Consider the following 16613-nt stretch of genomic DNA (forward strand, 5'->3'; position numbering starts at 1 on the left):
CGGAACAGCGACACTAAGGACTCGACTATCTCCGAAGAAAGCCGAAACATGTGACCCCGCCCACAGTAGCCCCAGCGCTCCGTTCTCGACTATCTCCGAAGTGAGCCGAAGTTTGTGGCCCCGCCTCCCGTGAACTCAAGCTCCCGATTGTGCCCGAAGGAACCCGAACGGAGACCGCGCCTCATCCCTCGCGCCGAGCTCCAGACCCCGCCTCCTTTCCGGATCCCGTCTGTTTCCCTTCGGGTCCAAAGCTTTGGCTCCTCCTTGTTCCGAGCCCGAAGCCCCGCCCCGCTCCCTACTCGGAGCTCGGAGCCCAGTGTGGACCTGGACTCGAGTCCCGTTGCCGACTCGCGCTCCGGTCGCCTGCTCTGGGGCTCCTTCTCTGCCTGCCCGGGACTCTGACCGTGGCCTCATCCCCGCCCCGATCCGCGCGGCCCAGCGGGCGCCCAGAAGGAGCAGGCGGCGCGGGGGCGCGCTGGGCGGGGGAGGCGTGGCCGGAGCCGCAGCGGCCCGCGGGCTGGGACTGCTCGGCTGCCTCCTGCCCGGCGAGCAGCTCAGGTGGGCCGGAGTGGCGGCGCCCAGTGGCAAGGCGAGGTTACACGGCGGCAGGGTCTCTGCAGGCTGGTGGGTGCAGGGCGGCCCCAGAGGCGCGTTAGAGCTCGGGGCTGGCGCAACCGCCTGTGGATCTGCCTGGGATTGGATCCGACCCACGCTGGGGTGCGCGTGGGCCTGGGCCTGGGCCTGGGGAGGGAAGGGTGTCCGATCCCCGGGTTCTCCGTAGGAGAGGGATCCGGAGCACTGAAGGAGGTGGAGGCTGGAGGCCCGGGTTCCTCTGGGTGCTCGCGAAGGAGAAGGGCTGGGGGGGGTCCGGATATCTGGTTTCACAAGGGCGGGTGGATGGGGCCTGGGGATCTGGGTTCCTGGATCCTCGCTGGAAGAGGGGTCTCAGAGGTCTAGATTCCTGGGCTGTCGAATAGGAAGGGTCTGGGAGTGGTGCTGTTTCTGGGTTTTTAAAAGAGGGGCGTCTTCAAATCTGGGTCCCCAGTATGGGTGCGGGGAGTAACTTTGATTTCTGCCTTCGCAAAGGAGGCGCCTGGGTGCTGGGAGATCCCCACGCTTTCCTGGGTTCTCAAAGGAGAGAAGAGCTGGAGGCCTGTGCGCTCATAGGAGAGGGGCTGGGGGTGGATTCCTGTCTCCAAGGAGGAAGGGGCTGGAGTCCGGGTTCCTAGGTTCTCAGAGGAGAGGAGCTGAGTCTCAGACTCCATCATCCTCAAAAACTGGGATCTAGAGGGCTGGGTTCCTGGATCCTCGAAGAGGGAGGAGGCAGGGGGCCTGGATTCCTGGGTTCTCACTGTGAATTTCTGCCCCTCCCCCAGACCATGTCGCCTGAAGAATGGACGTATCTAGTGGTTCTTCTTATCTCCATCCCCATCGGCTTCCTCTTTAAGAAAGCCGGTGAGTCAGGCTCCCTCCGCAGTGGAAAATAAAGGGGGGGACCCTCTGGAAGGTTCCAGGCTTATGCTGTCCCTTCCCCCTGCAGGTCCTGGGCTGAAGAGATGGGGGGCAGCTGCTGTGGGCCTGGGGCTCACCCTGTTCACCTGTGGCCCTCACACTTTGCATTCTCTGATCACCATCCTTGGGACCTGGGCCCTCATTCAGGCCCAGCCCTGGTGAGAATTTGGTGGAGGGAGGAGAGGGAGAGGAGGAAGCAACCTGTTTCCTCTTTAGGTCTTTCTCAGCTTCTGCCTCATCTCTGGCTGTCTGGCTGTCTCCTGTTGATCAGCTCCTTTCTCTGTTTCATGTTTTTTTTTTCTTTCTTTCTTTTTTGAGATGGAGTTTCGCTCTTATTGCCTAGGCTGGAGTTCAGTAGTGCGATCTCAGCTCACTGCAACCTCCACCTCCTGGGTTCAAGCGATTCTCTTGCCCCAGCCTCCCGAGTAGCTGGGATTACAGGCATGCACCACCATGCCTGGCTAATTTTGTATTTTTAGTAGAGATGGGGTTTCTCCATATTGGTCAGGCTGGTTTCGAACTCCTGACCTTGTGATCTGCCTGCCTCAGCTTCCCAAAGTGCTGGAATTACGGGCGTGAGCCACTGTACCCAGCCTCTTCATCTGCTTTTCTTCCTCCCCCGCCTTCTGCCTCTGGTCCCTGTGTGTTTGTCCCAGTCCGCTACATCCATGTCATGGAGAGAAGTGGATGGTGTGTCTGCTGGCCCTGCCACCATTCATATTCATTCATATCCATCCCCCTCTTCTTGAGCCCTGGACCTTGGAAATAAAGAAAAAGTGGAGGATTGCAGGGTGTTCACCTGAAGCTTCTCTGAACTTCATTCTTCTCTGTTGCTGTGTGTTTCTGTGTGGCTGAGCCTCTTCTCCCCATTTCAATCATACTCATTTCGTCCCTACATCCACCCTCCAGTCCTCTCTCTCTGCTCTTCTGTGTTTCTGTCTCTGAATGAATGGGGAGAGTTGGGGGAGGATTGGTGGCTGGACTCGGGGAGTGGGTGGCCAAGGCTGAGACTTCTGTGCCCAACACAACGCACCTCCAGCTTTTGCCCAGCTCCTGCCATGCCCTGGCTCTGGCCTGGACCTTCTCCTATCTCCTGTTCTTCCGAGCCCTCAGCCTGCTGGGCCTGCCCACTCCCACGCCCTTCACCAATGCCATCCAGCTGCTACTGACGCTGAAGGTCAGACTCGGGGCTTGCTACTCCCCTCCAGCCTCCCTGTGGGCCCCTTCACCTCCCCACTTTACCTCCCCCTCCAACCGCTCCCGGATTTTACCTCCTGCACACCCTCGGGGTGAGCCGCCACCACACTGCTGCCCTGGGCATAGGGTTCCCCATTCACATGCTCTTGGGCAGGTCTTCACCTCCCAGCTCCTCCTGGGGTGAGGAAATGACCCATGTGGGGTAACAGTAGGTGCCATTGGGTGCTTGCTGTGAGCCAGAGGTGGTTTACCAACATGCTGTCCTTGAATCTCTGTAGCTAGCTATTTTGCAAAGGACAAAAACTAGCTCTGGGGAGAAGGTACTTGTTGAAGGGCACAAAACTAGGGCATCCAGGTCTGGCTCCTAGTCACCTGGGAAGATGGGTGAAAACAGACTCCCAGGGCCCACCCCAGAACCACAGAGTCACCGTTTCCTACTGGAGGCTTATCTGTGAACACAGAGGTCATGCTAGGTAGGGAGCGGCCTCCACAGCATTCAGCGTGCCCTGCGGGAGCTCAGCAGCGGCAGGAGTAGGTTGGATGAGAGAGGGGTTAGAGGAGGAGCATTTCAGGCCGTAGGGATGACATGTCTGGAGGGGAGCAGGATGGGTTCACCTGCTGCACCAGCCACATCCGCTTTCTGGGAAGAGCAAAAGGGAATGGGCAGCAGGGCTGACACCATGCTAGGCCTGGCTGGCGACCATGAGGACTTTGGACTTCTTCCCATGGAGGACTGAGATCTGCTGGAAGAGGGGATTTTTGGTTTGCTGCCAGAAGAGGCAATGTGACCAGTTTTAAAGGTTTAAAAATACTTGTTCTGGCTGGGCGCAGTGGCTTACGCCTGTAATCCCGGCACTTTGGGAGGCTGAGGCAGGCGGATCACCTGAGGTCGGGAGTTTGAGACCAGCCTGACCAAAATGGAGAAACCCTGTCTCTACTAAAAATACAAAAAATTAGCTGGACGTGGTGGCGCACACCTGTTATCCCAGCTACTCAGGAAGCTAGGGCAGGAGAATTGCTTGAACCCAGGAGGCAGAGGTTGTGGTGAGCTGAGATCGCGCCATTGCACTCCAGCCTGGGCGACAAGAGCGAAACTCCGTCTCAAAAATAAATAAATAGAAATATTCGTTCTAGGCCCGGTGCGGTGGCTCACGCCTTTAATCCCAGCACTTTGGGAGGCTGATGTGGGTGGATTATCTGAGGTCAGGAGTTTGAGACTAGACTGGCCAACATAGTAAAACTCCATCTCTACTAAAAATACAAAAATGAGCTGGTGTGGTGGCTCACACCTGTAATCCCAGCTACTTGGAAGGTTGAGGCAGGAGAACTGCTTGAACCTGGAAGGTGGAGGTTGCAGTGAGCCAAGATCCCACCATCACACTCCAGCCTGGGCCTCCCCGGGCGAGACTCCGTCTCAAAAAATAAAAATAAAAAAATACTCGTTCTGGATGCTGAAGGAGAATTGAAGTGGAACAGGGAAAGATGGAATGGACTCGGATAAAGGGATCCTCCTTTATCCTATGTAAACGGATCCAAATAAAAAGGATCCCTTTATCCGAGTCCAGGTGACAGACTGTGGTGCCTTGATACAGGCTGTCGGCTGTGGGTAGGTCTGAGCTGCAGCAGGAAATGCGCATTTAGGATGATTGAAGGAGTGGCCACCGTGTGGGCAGGATGTAGAGGAGCGAAAAGGGATGGTGCCGGCCGGGCGCGGTGGCTCACCCCTGTAATCCCAGCACTTTGGGAGGCTGAGGTGGCGGATCACGAGGTTGGGAGATCAAGACCATCCTGGCTAACATGGTGAAACCCCGTCTCTACTAAAAATACAAAAAATTAGCCGGGCGTGGTGGCAGGCGCCTGTAGTCTCAGCTGCTGGGGAGGCTGAGGCAGCAGAATGGGTGAACCCGGGAGGCAGAGCTTGCAGTGAGCCGAGATAGTGCCACTACACTCCATCCTGGGTGACAGAGCAAGACTGCCTCAAAAAAAAAGGGGTGGTGCCTGAACCCCAGACCAGCAGCAGGAGCCGTTCCCAACTCAAGGCGCAGGGGAAGTGGGTCAGGTTGTGGTACCTCGATGGAAAAAGGGTTGTGTAGGCCTGGTGCAGTGACTCATACTTCTATAATCCCAGCACTTTGGGAGGCCATAGTGGGAGGATTGCTGGAGGCCAGGAGTTTAAGACCAGCCTGGGCAATATAGTGAGACTCTGTCTCTACAAAAAAAAATAATTTTTTTTTGTTTTTTTTTTAAGACAGAATCTCGCTCTGTCACCCAAGCTGGAGTACAGTGGTGTGATGTCACTGCAACCTCTGCCTCCCAGGTTCCAGCGATTCTCCCGCCTCAGCCTCTCGAGTAGCTGGGCCTACAGGCGCCCACCACCACACCTGGCTAATTTTTCTATTTTTAGTAGAGACGGGGTTTCACCATCTTGGCCGGGCTGGTCTCAAACCCCTGACATCAAGTGATCTGCCTGCCTAGGCCAACCAAAGTGCTGGGATTACAGGCGTGAACCATCACATCCCACCAGGCCCTACACATATATATATATATATATATATATATTTTTTTTTTTTTTTTTTTTTTTGAAACGGAGTTTCGCTCTCACTGCCCAGGCTGGAGTGCAATAGCACGATCTTGGCTCACCACAACCTCCGCCTCCCAGGTTCAAGCAATTCTCCTGCCTCGGCTTCCCAAATAGCTGGAATTACAGGCATGCACCACCATGCCCGGCTAATTTTTTGTATTTTTAGTAGAGATGGGGTTTCTCCTTGTTGGTCAGGCTGGTCTCAAACTCCCGACCTCAGGTGATCCGCCCATCTCAGCCTCCCAAAGTGCTGGGATTACAGGCGTGAGCCACCACACCCGGCCAACAATTTTTTTTTTAAAGGGTGAGTAGAGCCACCCACCTTGAAACGATCTATCAAGGGTGATGGCCAGCCCAAGGCCATCTCACAAGGGAATAAAAGCCCTGCCCTCCCTCTCCTGACTTTGTCCGACTCCAGCCAGGGATTTCTGTGGACAACCCAGCCACAAGCTGGAAGAACGAGATCTGTTGATATAGGGTGGACCTTGGGACTGGTGGGAAAGGGTGGAGAGTACAACATAGTCAGCTCAGTAGTGGAGATGAAAAGAGGCAACAGAGTCAAACTTAAGGGATTTCAAGGCAGGCAGATTACTTGAGGCCAGAAGTTCGAGACCAGCCTGGCCAGCTGAGGCATGAGAATTGCTTGAGTCCCCAGGAGGTGGAGGTTGCAGTGAGCCAACATCGTGCCACTCTACTCCAGCCTGGGTGACAGAGCAAAACTTGTCTCCAAAAAAAGGAGAGATTGGATTTGGGGAGTGAGGGAGTGAGGGAGGTTTTGGGTTTGAACAATTTGGTGGTCTGTTGTTTCAGGGGAGACACTAGAAGAGGATCTACTTTGTAGGGTGGGTAACATCGTCTTCCGTTTCCAGTGCGTTTTGGGGTGCCTGGAGACATCCGAATCTAAATGCAGTATAAATGCCAATAAGCCACTTGGTGGATAGGTCTGGGGCTGGGGTAGCGTTTGAGCATCATCAGTGTGTGGATAGTATCGAAACCTCTGTGACTGCCTGAGAGCAGGTAAGGACAGAACAGGGAAGGCGGGGAGGAGGGCCTGGGACTGAGCCCTGGGGAACACTGCCCAGCTAGAGGCGTTACACACAACCTAGATCTGCAGAGCTGCGAGCATGCAGCACCCCTTGGCTGCAGAGGGCAGCAGCACAAGGGAGATGGGTGTGGGGAGGGGCCCAAAGTCTGACCTGGCCCCTTGCCCACCCCCTCCGCCCAGCTGGTGAGCCTGGCCAGTGAAGTCCAGGACCTGCACCTGGCCCAGAGGAAGGAAATGGCCTCGGGTTTCAGCAAGGGGCCCACCCTGGGGCTGCTGCCTGACGTGCCCTCCTTGATGGAGACGCTCAGCTACAGTTACTGCTACGTGGGAATCATGACAGGTGAGTGGGCCTGCCCGACAGCTCTGTCTCTCCACCGCCCTGAGTGCCTGTTCTGTGTTCCCGCCCTGCCCGGGGCAACCTCCATCCTAGCATCTGCTGCTGTGAGGGTGAGCCTGTGTCTGGGTCTACGTCTCACGCCTCCGCTGGACCAGAGCTGCTTCGGGGTAGGAGCTGGCTGTTCTCAGCCTAAGTGATTCCTTGCTCTGCTCTTCTCCTGTAGCTTATCGGGAGCACAGAGAAGAGAGAAAGGAGGTAAAGATCTATGTCAACCTGATGTTTTTGCTGCCCAGATAACAAATATTCACAACTTAGGGTCCACTTGCAGGTTAAGGAAATATTTTTCATCTGGGCGTGGGGACTGACGCCTATAATCTCAGCACTGTGGCTGAGGCCAGAGGATTGCTTGAGGCCAAGAGTTCAAGATCCACTTGGCCAACATAGCAAGATCCCGTCCCTTTATTTTAAACCTTTATTTTAAAAAATAAATAAATATAAAATTAAGCCGGGCGCGGTGGCTCAAGCCTGTAATCCCAGCACTTTGGGAGGCTGAGACGGGCGGATCACGAGGTCAGGAGATCGAGACCATCCTGGCTAACACGGTGAAACCCCGTCTCTACTAAAAATACAAAAAACTAGCCGGGCGAGGTGGCAGGTGCCTGTAGTCCCAGCTACTCGGGAGGCTGAGGCAGGAGAATGGCGTAAACCCGGGAGGCGGAGCTTGCAGTGAGCTGAGATCCGGCCACTGCACTCCAGCCCGGGCGACAGAGCAAGACTCTGTCTCAAAAATAAATAAATAAATAAATAAATATAAAATTAAAAGGGCTGGGTGCAGTGACTCACGCCTGTAATCCCAGCACTTTGGGAGGCCGAGACGGGCAGATCTCCTGAGGTCGAGTTTGAGACCAGCCTGGCCAACATGGTGAAACCCCGTCTCTACTAAAAATCCAGAAATTAGCCGGGCATAGTGGTGTGCGCCTGTAATCCCAGCTACTTGGGAGGCTGAGACTGGAGAATCGCTTGAACCCAGGAAGCGGAGGTTGCAGTGAGCCGAGATTGCACCACTGCACTCCAGCCTGGGCAACAGAGCAAGATTCTGTCTCAAAATATATGTATGTATGTTGGCCAGGCGCGGCAGTCTGTAATCCCAGCACTTTGGGAGGCCGAGGCGGGTGGATTACAAGGTCAGGAGATCGAGACCATCCTGGCTAACACAGTGAAACCCCATCTCTACTAAAAATACAAAAAATTAGCTGAGCGTGGTAGCGGGCACCTGTAGTCCCAGCTACCCAGGAGGCTGAGGCAGGAGAATGGCGTGAACCTGGGAGGCAGAGCTTGCAGTGAGCCAAGATTGCGCCACTGCACTCCAGCCTGGATGACAGAGCGAGACTCTGTCTCAAAAAAATGTATATATATGTATATATATTTATATATATAATATGTGTGTGCGTGTGTATATATGTGTATATATATGTATATATATGTGTGAAATTTTAAAAAAAGATTTTTCATTAATGTTTACCTCATCAAAGTTTTTTTTTCCAATAACAGCTTTAGGGAACTCTAATTCACATATTCATCCACTTAAAACATACAACTCTTGGCTTCTTTGATTTCCTGAAAAAAAAAAGAAAAGAAAAACCAACATACAACTCCCTGACTTTTAGTATATCCACAGAGTTGTGCAAACATGACCACTGTGTAGTTATTTTCAGAACAATTTCATACCCTGCAAAGAAACCCCATATCCATCATCCCTCAAACCTCCATCCATCCCTGGAAACCAGTAATTGACTTTCTATTTGTAAAGGTTTGCCTGTTCCAGACATTGTACTTATAAATGGAATCACACAACATGTGGTTTTATTTATTTTAATTTGTTTTTTTTCTTTCTTTTTTTATTTTTAACTTCCCATGCTACATTGACCTAAACATATGGTCTTTTGTGAACATACAAAAATTTTAACCCCGGTCCCTTCTGTGAATCACACTGCTTCCTCCCTAGGCCAGATCGCCATCAGGTTGTAGCTAAAGTTCCACAGCTATCTCCTAGTTTCTTTCCTTCTTCCCTCCTTCCCTCCTTCCCTCCCTCCCTGGCTGGAACACAGTAGCACAGTCACTGCTCACTGCAGCCTGGGCTCAAACGATCCTCTCGCCTCAGCCCTCCCAGTAGCTGGGATTACAGGTGCCCTCCACCACACCTGGCTAATTTTTATTTTTTGTAGTGATGGGGTCTTGCCGTTTTGCCCAGGCTGGTCTCGAACTCTTGGGCTCAAGCAGTCCTCCCAGCTAGGCCTCCCAAAGTACTGGGATTCCAGGTGTGAGCCACCGCGCCGGCCCCTCTTTCTAATTTTCTGTCATTGTCTCTGTCTCTCTGAGTTTCTTGTCCCCCCGTCTCTCGTTCCTTATCCCCATTTCCCTGGGTCTCTGTCCCTACCCTTGGGGTCTCCCCGGCGCCCAGTCTCTGCCCCTTTCTCTCCCTCTTCCCCCCTTCCCTCCAAGCTCCCTCTCCCCCTCCTGCAGACTTGAGCTCTGCCCACCTGCCTGTCTGACGGCGGCCCTCCCTCCCCGCCCCACAGGCCCGTTCTTCCGCTACCTAACCTACCTTGACTGGCTGGAGCAGCCCTTCCCTGGGGGCCGTGCCCAGCCTGCGACCCTGCTGCGCCGCGCCTGGCCGGCGCCCGCTCTTCGGCCTGCTGTTCCTGCTCTCCTCCCACCTCTTCCCGCTGGAGGCCGTGCGCGAGGACGCCTTCTACGCCCGCCCGCTGCCCGCCCGCCTCTTCTACATGATCCACGTCTTCTTCGCCTTCCGCGTGCGCTTCTACGTGGCCTGGATTGCTGCTGAGTGCGGCTGCATTGCCGCCGGCTTCGGGACCTACCCCGTGGCCGCCAAAGCCCGGGCCGGGGGCGGCCCCACCCTCCAATGCCCACCCCCTGGCAGGTCAGGCGGCGCGAGGGAGGCTTCCCAAGACCCAGCAGCCCCCACCTCCAACGGCTGGCTCTGCCCCTAGCAGGGAGGAGAGCGGGGAGCAAGGGGCCAGGGCCACCATCTTTTTGTTAGCAGAGTGTCGCCCCCTTGGCAACCACGGCCTGCCAGTCCCTATCGGTAGGGAAAAGACCCCTGTACTGACAGATGCCCCTTGTTGCTAGCGCTTGTCACCCCGCAGTATGGTGAACTGCCCTCTGTCGCTAGGAAAAGGTGGTAACTTAGCAACCCTGTGCCACCCCTCTGTTGCCACGGAAGTGTCACCCCCAGAACCAGGTTGTTCCTGCTTGCTGGGGATGCCATCCTTTGGTAGTGGTGGGTCACCCTCTGTTGCTAGGGAAACGGTTCCCTAGCAACGGAACACTGCTATTTGCTAGGGAAGCAGGATCCCTAGCAACAGTAGTTCACCTCCTTTTTGCCAGAAGTTTTGCTCTGTTGCTGCAGATATGGCTCCCCCTGCACTGCGCCTTTGTTGCTAGGAGCTAGCACTGCTCCATCCCGTGGGATATCCTCACATAGCAGCCCTCAGCTGCCCTCTGTTTGCAAGGAAATAGCAATTTCCAATCCCTGACCAGTGCTGTTCCCCAGCAGAGGGCATGCCATTCCTACCAACTAGGGTTACATTGTTGCTAAGGAAGCCAAACCTCCCCCTGGTAACTATGGGTTGACCCTTGTTGCCAGAGAGGCTCCACCCCCCACCCCCCAGCACCGGTATTGCTAGGCAAGTAGCATGGCCATAGCTGTGGACTCTCTTGTGGCTGAGGAAGTATTGCCCCCGTGTTGCTAGGGAAATGGCACCCCCGGCAACCAGGAGTAGACTGCCCTTGTGTTCCTCGCAGCTGCAGTCAGCCTTCCCCCAGGGGCTTGGACTGCAGCTGGGGGAACAGCCTGTCGATGTAAATGATGAACTACTCCCTGCTAGGGTTGTCCCCTAGTCGTCACCAACTGCCATTCTGTTGTGGGGGTAGAGACACCCCCACGTGAATTTATTACCACTGCCCTAATAACCATGCTCTGACCTCCAGCTGTTAGAGAGACGATGTCCCCTCAGTGAATCCAAGCAGGAATTGAAGGTTTTTCTAAATCTGCTCGGTCCCCACCCCTAAAGGATGGCTCCCCTCCCATCATCAGAGGCCACCAAGGCTTCATATGGGCCAACGTTTCCCACTGCTGGGGCTGTCGGCATGAGTGACGAGGGAACCACTGTATTGTTAGAGGTGACACTTCTCCAACAATCACTGCGACCAGGAAAAAGCCCCTTTCTAAAAGCCTTTCTAAACATCCTAGGCCTTGTTGCTAAGGAATGCCTTTTCCTTAGCAACAAAGATCATGGGGACCCCACTGGTGCCTGGAACATCTCTCTAGCAACCATGAAGCACCTTGTTATGAGGGATGATAATCACAACTTCTCTAGCAACTGCAGTGTCCGACGATTTAGAAGGGACAATCCTTGGAGGCTTCTCTGAATATACTGAGCTTGGTTGCTTAAAGGACTCATAGCTTAGCAACCATAGCCCTTCAAGGCTTTTCATGGCTGTGGCAGGCCCCATTAGGTACCAAAAGAAGAAGAAGCCCATTGTCAGTGAACTGTACCACCCGGCCCACCCATCGTCCTCCCCTACAGGCACCCTCTGGGCCACCCTCCCTTGTTGCCCTAGCAAGTCTGACAGCCAGAGAGCCATTGCCTGGCCAGGATCCCTTCCTTAGCATCCAGGGCTGGGACACTAGCAGGCATCGAGAGGGGGCCTGGCTGAGCTGCATGTCTGTCCCCCACCCTCATCCTCCACCCCCCAGTCCGGAGAAGGCGGCTTCCCTGGAGTATGACTACGAGACCATCCGCAACATCAACTGCTATGGCACAGATTTCTGCGTGCGGGTGCGCGATGGCATGCGGTACTGGAACATGACGGTGCAGTGGTGGCTGGCGCAGTATATCTACAAGAGCGCACCTGCCCATTCCTATGTCCTGTGATGAGTGAGTCCCACCAGCCTCAGGTGACACTGCAGAACTACATCACCCAGCAAGCCCCAGGGTAGCCTGCAGCTTCCCTGGCTGGGCTCCTGCCCCAGAGGCTCATGGGAGTTATAGTTTGTTTAGCCTGGTTTTGCCCTGCCTCTGATTAGTGGCAGCATGCTGGTGTAAAACCATTCCCCCTCTCTGGGCCTCAGTTTCTACTTCTGTAAAGTCAGCCTCACTTGACAGAAGCAATGTACTGAGTCCTGTGGACTCAACAGCCAGCCTTCCTGGAATCTTGGCCATCCAGGTTATGGAGAAACCTTGAGGAGTTAGTTGACCTCTTAGTTGCCTCAAGTGTTAAATGGAGTTAATGCTATTTATTACTGGCTTCATAGGTAGATAGAAGGACTAAATGCGATAAAATGTGAAATGTATTTAATGTGAGGCCTGACAGGTACGTGCGTGCTACGTATTCGTTTTTATTGTTTTTCATTTTTCCAGTATTTCTTGAGTGGAGACTCTGTGCTTGATATTGTTATCTGTGCAGACTTTAGAAGCAGAAACTCAGGCCAGGCACGGCAGCTCATGCCTGGAATCCCAGCACTTTGGGAGGCCTAAGCGGGTGGATCATGAGGTCAGGAGTTCAAGACCAGCCTAACCAACATGGTGAAACCCTGTCTCTACTAAAAATGCAAAAATTAGCCAGACGTGTGGTGCGCACCTGTAATCCCAGCTACTTGTGAGGCTGAGGCAGGAGAATCGCTTGAACCCAGGAGGCAGAGGTTGCAATGACCCGAGATCATGCCACTGCACTCCACCCTGAGTGACAGAAGCGAGACTTTGTCTCAAAAGAAAAAGGCCGGGCGTGGTGGCTCACGCCTGTAATTCCAACACTTTGGGAAGCCGAGGCGGGTGGATCACGAGGTCAGGAGATTGAGACCATCCTTGTTAACATGGTGCAACCACATCTCTACTAAAAATACAAAAAATTACCTAGGCGTGGTGGTGCGCACCTGTAGTCCCAGCTACTCGGGAGGCTGAGGCAGGAGAATGGCTTGAACTCAGGAGGTGGAGGTTGCAGGGAGCCAGAATCTCGCCACTGCACTCCAGCCTGGGCAACAGAGCGAGACTCCATCTCAAAAAAAAAAAGTAGAAACTCATAGCCAGGCGCGGTGGCTCACACCTGTAATCCCAGCAGTTTGGGAGGCCCAGGCAGGTGGATCACTTCGAGGTCAGGGCAATATGGTGAAGACCAGCCTGGGCAATATGGCGAAACCCCTTCTCTACTAAAAATACAGAAAATTAGCCGGGCATGGTGGCGGGCGCCTGTAATCCCAGCTACTCGGGAGGCTGAGGCAAGAGAATCACTTGAACCCAAGAGGCGGAGGTTGCAGTGAGCCGAGGTCACCTGGGCAACAGAGCAAAACTTCATCTCAAAATAAAATAAAACAGGCCGGGCACGGTGGCTCACGTCTGTAATCCCAGCACTTTGGGAGGCAGAGGTGGGTGAATCACGAGGTCAGGAGATCGAGACCATCCTGGCTAACACGGTGAAACCCCGTCTCTGCTAAAAATACAAAAAATTAGCCGGGCGTGGTGGCAGGCGCCTGTAGTCCCAGCTACTCGGGGGGCTGAGGCAGGAGAACAGCATGAACCCGGGAGGCAGAGCTTGCAGTGAGCCGAGACTTGCGCCACTGTACTCCAGCCTGGGCAACAGAAAAGACTCTATCTCAAAAAAATAAAAAAGTAAAAAAGCAAAAATTAATTAATCAATTAAATTAAATTAAACGTGGAAGGGGAAGACCCAGCAGGAGTAAGTTTTGGGAGTAAGAAGGATGAGGAAACAGAGCTTGGGTTTTAAGTCTGATTGACTTTGAGGTGACTATTAGATTTCCAGCTGAAGTTATTGGATAGGTAATTATGTGATTCTGACGCTTAAGGGAAAAGTCACTCTTAAAAGGGGATGCTTGAGTGGCATCAGGTGTAAATTATACCTTTACAAATTTTTATTATTATTATTTATTGTTATTATTTTTTTGATGCTCTGTCACCCAGGGTGAAGTGCAGTGGTGTGATCTCAGCTCACTGCAACCTCCATCTCCTGGGTTCAAGTGATTCTCATGCCAAGAGTAGACGCAGGGTTTCGCCGTGTTGGCCAGGCTAGTCTCGAACTCTTGGCCTCAAGTGATCTGCCTGCCTCGACCTCCCAAAGTGCTGGGATTACAGGCATGAATCACCATGCCTGGCCAAAATCTTTTAATTATTTTTTTTTTTTTTTTTTTTTACTTTTTAAAAAATATAGAGAGATGAGGTCTCGCTGTGTTGACCAGGCTGTTCTCAAACTCCTGGCCCCAAGCAGTCCTCCCATCTCAGCCTCCCAAAGTGCTGGGATTACAAGCATGAGCCACTGCATCTGGCCAGGTATATAGATGATACTTAAAGCTCTGGGGCTGAGGCCAGGTCAAAGCCCAGAGCACCCCAGTGCTTACACAAGTGCTTCTCAACTGGGGGCAGTTGTGCTGCTGCTGCACCCCCAGGAGACACGTGGCAATCCCTGGAGACATTTTGTTTTAACTGGAAGGTGCCTAGTGGGATGTAGTGGGTGGAGGCCAGGGATGCTCCTAAACACCTTAAAATGCACAGGATTCATCCTTTCTGTTTATTTTACATCTGAAGTGAAGTGGCATGATCTCGGCTCACTGCAACCTCCCCCTCCTGGGTTCAAGCGATCCTCTTGCCTCAGCCCCCCTAGTACCTGGGATTACAGGCACATGCTACCATGCCAGGCTAATCTTTGTATTTTTAGTAAAGACCGGGTTTTGCCATATTGGCCAGGCTGGTCTTGAACTCCTGACCTCGGGTGATCTACCTGCCTCGGCCTTCCAAAGTGCTGGGATTACAGGTGTGAGCCACTGCACCGGCCAGAGGTTTTTTTTTTTTTTTTTTTTAATCATCGGGTTACTTTTGTGCTTCTAGCACTCAGATGTGTCTGAGGGACAAGTCAGTGACCACAACAGGAAAGACCTCCCTCAGGTCACCGTCTGTGGCAAAGCTCACTGATAGATACACAGATGGGGAGTGAGATGGACAGCGATTTCTCTGTCGTTGATAAAGATGGGGTGAGAGCCTGACTGTAGGTCTTCAAGGGTTAGGGAATTAAATTTACGGGTATATGAGGAGAGGGGACCAAAACTCTGGGTCCCAAAAGAGGAGGCGACCGAGGCTGGAGATTTCCGAGTCTTCAGGAGGCAGGAATTATATTCTTGAATCCCTGAAGGAAGAAGAGGCTGGGACTCCGAATCCTGGGTCCTGAGGGAGGAAGGGGGACAGGCTTCCGAAATCCTGAGTTCCTGAAGGAAGAGGGGACCTGGGCTGTATAGAGGAATGGGAGGCTGGGGGCTCCTGGTTTCTTTTCTTTTTTTTTTTGAGGCGGAGTTTCACTCTCGTTGCCCAGGCTGGTGTGCAGTGGCACAATCTCAGTTCACTGCAACCTCTGCCTCCCGGGTTCAAGTGATTCTCCTCTGCCTTAGGCTCCCAAGTAGCAGAGATTACAGGCGCCTGCCACCACGTCAGGCTAATTTTTGTATTCTTAGTAGAGACAGGGTTTCACCATGTTGGCCAGGCTGGTTGCAAATCGAACTCCTGACCTTTTTTTTTTTTTTTTTTTTTTTGAGACGGAGTCTCGCTCTGTCACCCAAGCTGGAGTGCACTGGCCAGATCTCAGCTCACTGCAAGCTCCGCCTCCCGGGTTCACGCCATTCTCCTGCCTCAGCCTCCCGAGTAGCTGGGACTACAGGCGCCCGCCACCTCGCCCGGCTAGTTTTTTGTATTTTTAGTTGAGACGGGGTTTCACCATGTTAGCCAGGATGGTCTCGATCTCCTGACCTTGTGATCCGCCCGCCTCGGCCTCCCAAAGTGCTGGGATTACAGGCTTGAGCCACCGCGCCCGGCCCTGACCTTTTTTTTTTTAAGACTGAGTCTCACTCTGTCGCCCAGGTTGGAGTGCAGTGGTGCGATCTCAGCTCACTGCAATCTCCACCTCCCAGTTGCAAGTGATTCTTCTGCCTCAGCCTCCTGAGTAGCTGGGATTACAGGCACACACTACCACGCCCAGCTAATCTTTAGTATTTTTAGTAGAGAGAGGGTTTCATCGTGTTAGCCAGGATAGTCTCGATCTCCTGACATCATGATCCGCCCACCTCGGCCTCCCAGATAGCTGGGATTACAGGTGTGAGCCACCGTGCCTGGCCCTTTTCTCTTTTTTTTTTAATAGAGATGGAGTTTCACTATGTTGCCCAGGCTGGTCTTGAACTCCTGGCGTCAAGCAGCCCTCCCACCTCAGCCTCCCAAAGTGCTGCGATTACAGGCGCCAGCCGTTGCCCCCAGCCTCCACACTCTTGAAGAACCAGAAAACCAGTGGTCCTCCCTTCTCAAGAAAACAGGACTTGGCCAGGTGCAATGTAATTCCAGTATTTTGGGAGGCCAAGGTGAGAAGATCACTTAAGCTCGGGAGTTCGAGACCAGCCTGGGCAACACAGCAAGACTCCATCTCTACAAAGAAAAAAAAGAGGCTGGGTGCAATGGCCCACCCCTTTAATCCCACACTTTGGGAGGCCGAGGCGGATGGATCACAAGGTCAGGAGATCAAGACCATCCTGGCCAATGTGGTGAAACCCCATCTCTACTAAAAATACAAAAATGGCCGGGCACGGTGGCTCACGCCTGTAATTCCAGCACTTTGGGAGGCCGAGGCAGGCGGATCACAAGGTCAAGAGATCGAGACCATCCTGGCCAACATGGTGAAACCCCGTCTTTACCAAAAATACAAAAATTAGCCTGGCGTGGTGGCACACACCCGTAGTCCCAGCTGCTCGGGAGGCTGAGGCAGGAGAATCACTTGAACCCGGGAGGTGGAGGTTGCAGTGAGCCGAGATTGCGCCACTGCACTCCAGCCTGGGTGCCAGAGCGAGACTCCGTCTGAACAACAACAAAAAAATA

General features: G+C 53.4%; 1 protein-coding gene across 1 annotated transcript; it reads left to right on the forward strand.

Annotated features, from left to right (window-relative positions):
* Positions 1–4: 4 nt before the first annotated feature.
* MBOAT7 (membrane bound O-acyltransferase domain containing 7) lies at positions 5–11630 on the forward strand. The gene is given in 8 exon segments (XM_030926476.1): positions 5–558; positions 1377–1455; positions 1541–1670; positions 2563–2689; positions 6516–6675; positions 9252–9352; positions 9354–9613; positions 11453–11630. Coding segments are annotated over 7 exon segments (1032 nt in total). The 5' UTR covers positions 5–558; positions 1377–1379.
* The last annotated feature ends 4983 nt before the right edge of the window (positions 11631–16613 follow it).

Source organism: Rhinopithecus roxellana, unplaced genomic scaffold, assembly GCF_007565055.1.
Source record: "Rhinopithecus roxellana isolate Shanxi Qingling unplaced genomic scaffold, ASM756505v1 contig3976, whole genome shotgun sequence".
Taxonomy (NCBI): Eukaryota; Metazoa; Chordata; class Mammalia; order Primates; family Cercopithecidae; genus Rhinopithecus; species Rhinopithecus roxellana.